Source organism: Phytophthora parasitica (assembly GCF_000247585.1).
Source record: "Phytophthora parasitica INRA-310 unplaced genomic scaffold supercont2.33, whole genome shotgun sequence".
NCBI classification, from domain to species: domain Eukaryota; phylum Oomycota; class Peronosporomycetes; order Peronosporales; family Peronosporaceae; genus Phytophthora; species Phytophthora nicotianae.
The window spans coordinates 666,975-667,952 of record NW_008649019.1 but is presented as its reverse complement, the minus strand read 5'-3'; the positions used below and the strand labels follow the sequence as shown (position 1 = coordinate 667,952).

Genomic DNA, 978 nt, shown 5'->3' with positions numbered 1-978 from the left:
CCAGACGCTGCAGACATTCAGGACCAAGGACGCCGGCCTGGTAATCAGACATTAATAGATCACCTTCCCGGTCTTCAGCCTTGATGTCTTCCGCATTGTCTTCCTCAGCATCGAGTTTCGGAACGTTCAGTACAGGTGCAAGAACAATTTGCGATGGAACCCCTGAAGCAATGTCACGCTAATTCAGGATTTCCAGAGCGAGCAAGTGTTGAAGGTCCTGAGCGACTCTCAACACCACTTCCGGGTTCAATCTGGACGTCCGAGGCTGAGACCATCCTGGAATTAGGTTGCGAAACCTGAAACCGGCCTCGAAGAACAGTGTCTGCAGGAGCGCAACGCACTCGACCGCGGACAGCGTGTCGAAGTCGACACTCAGGGCGAACAGGTCATCGTCGACAGCATTCGGGGACAACCGCACGAGGTTCCACTCGGAAATCCAAGCGTCGCTCTGACGGGCCATCGACATCCGGGTTGTAATGTACTCGGAGGTCGCGTTTGCCGTGACGTACCAAGCCTGGAAGTTGGGTCCAGGGCTCGGCCACTCGTAACGCACCGTCGGTGATGACACGTACTCGGACTGCTCACGCTCCCAGCGTCGGACTTGTTCCTCGACGTATATCCTGGATGACACTTCGGAATTCCGGGGTACACGCTCGTCCAGATCTTCATCCGCCGTCAAGTCAATGACATCCGTCATTCGGGATGTCGGTGACGGCGGGGTTCCAAGCGAACTTGGGCCACTTGCTGGAAGGACCTGCCGGGTCGACGGCAATTCGGGTTGCAAACTTGAAGGCTCGATGGTGTCCCCCTGAGCTGCTTCCTCCTTGACCGTCGACAACGGCCCCTCCTCCTTGATCGTCGGCGTGATATCCGGGGCGACCATTTTGGGCGAAACCTCAGCTTCACCTTCCGAGTCATCCAAGACGATCACGTCCGATCTCGGCTTCAGGGATCCCGAAGGACCACCTTCAGCCGGGC

At 57.3% G+C, this 978-nt stretch overlaps 1 protein-coding gene across 1 annotated transcript; it reads right to left on the bottom strand.

Moving 5' to 3' along the window:
- Nucleotides 1-178: 178 nt before the first annotated feature.
- PPTG_13632 (hypothetical protein) lies at nucleotides 179-883 on the bottom strand (the record flags this gene model as incomplete). Its single annotated transcript, XM_008909468.1, has 1 exon — nucleotides 179-883. The coding sequence occupies one exon, from the start codon at nucleotides 881-883 to the stop codon at nucleotides 179-181; it is 705 nt and encodes a 234-aa protein (XP_008907716.1).
- Between the last annotated feature and the right edge of the window lie 95 nt (nucleotides 884-978).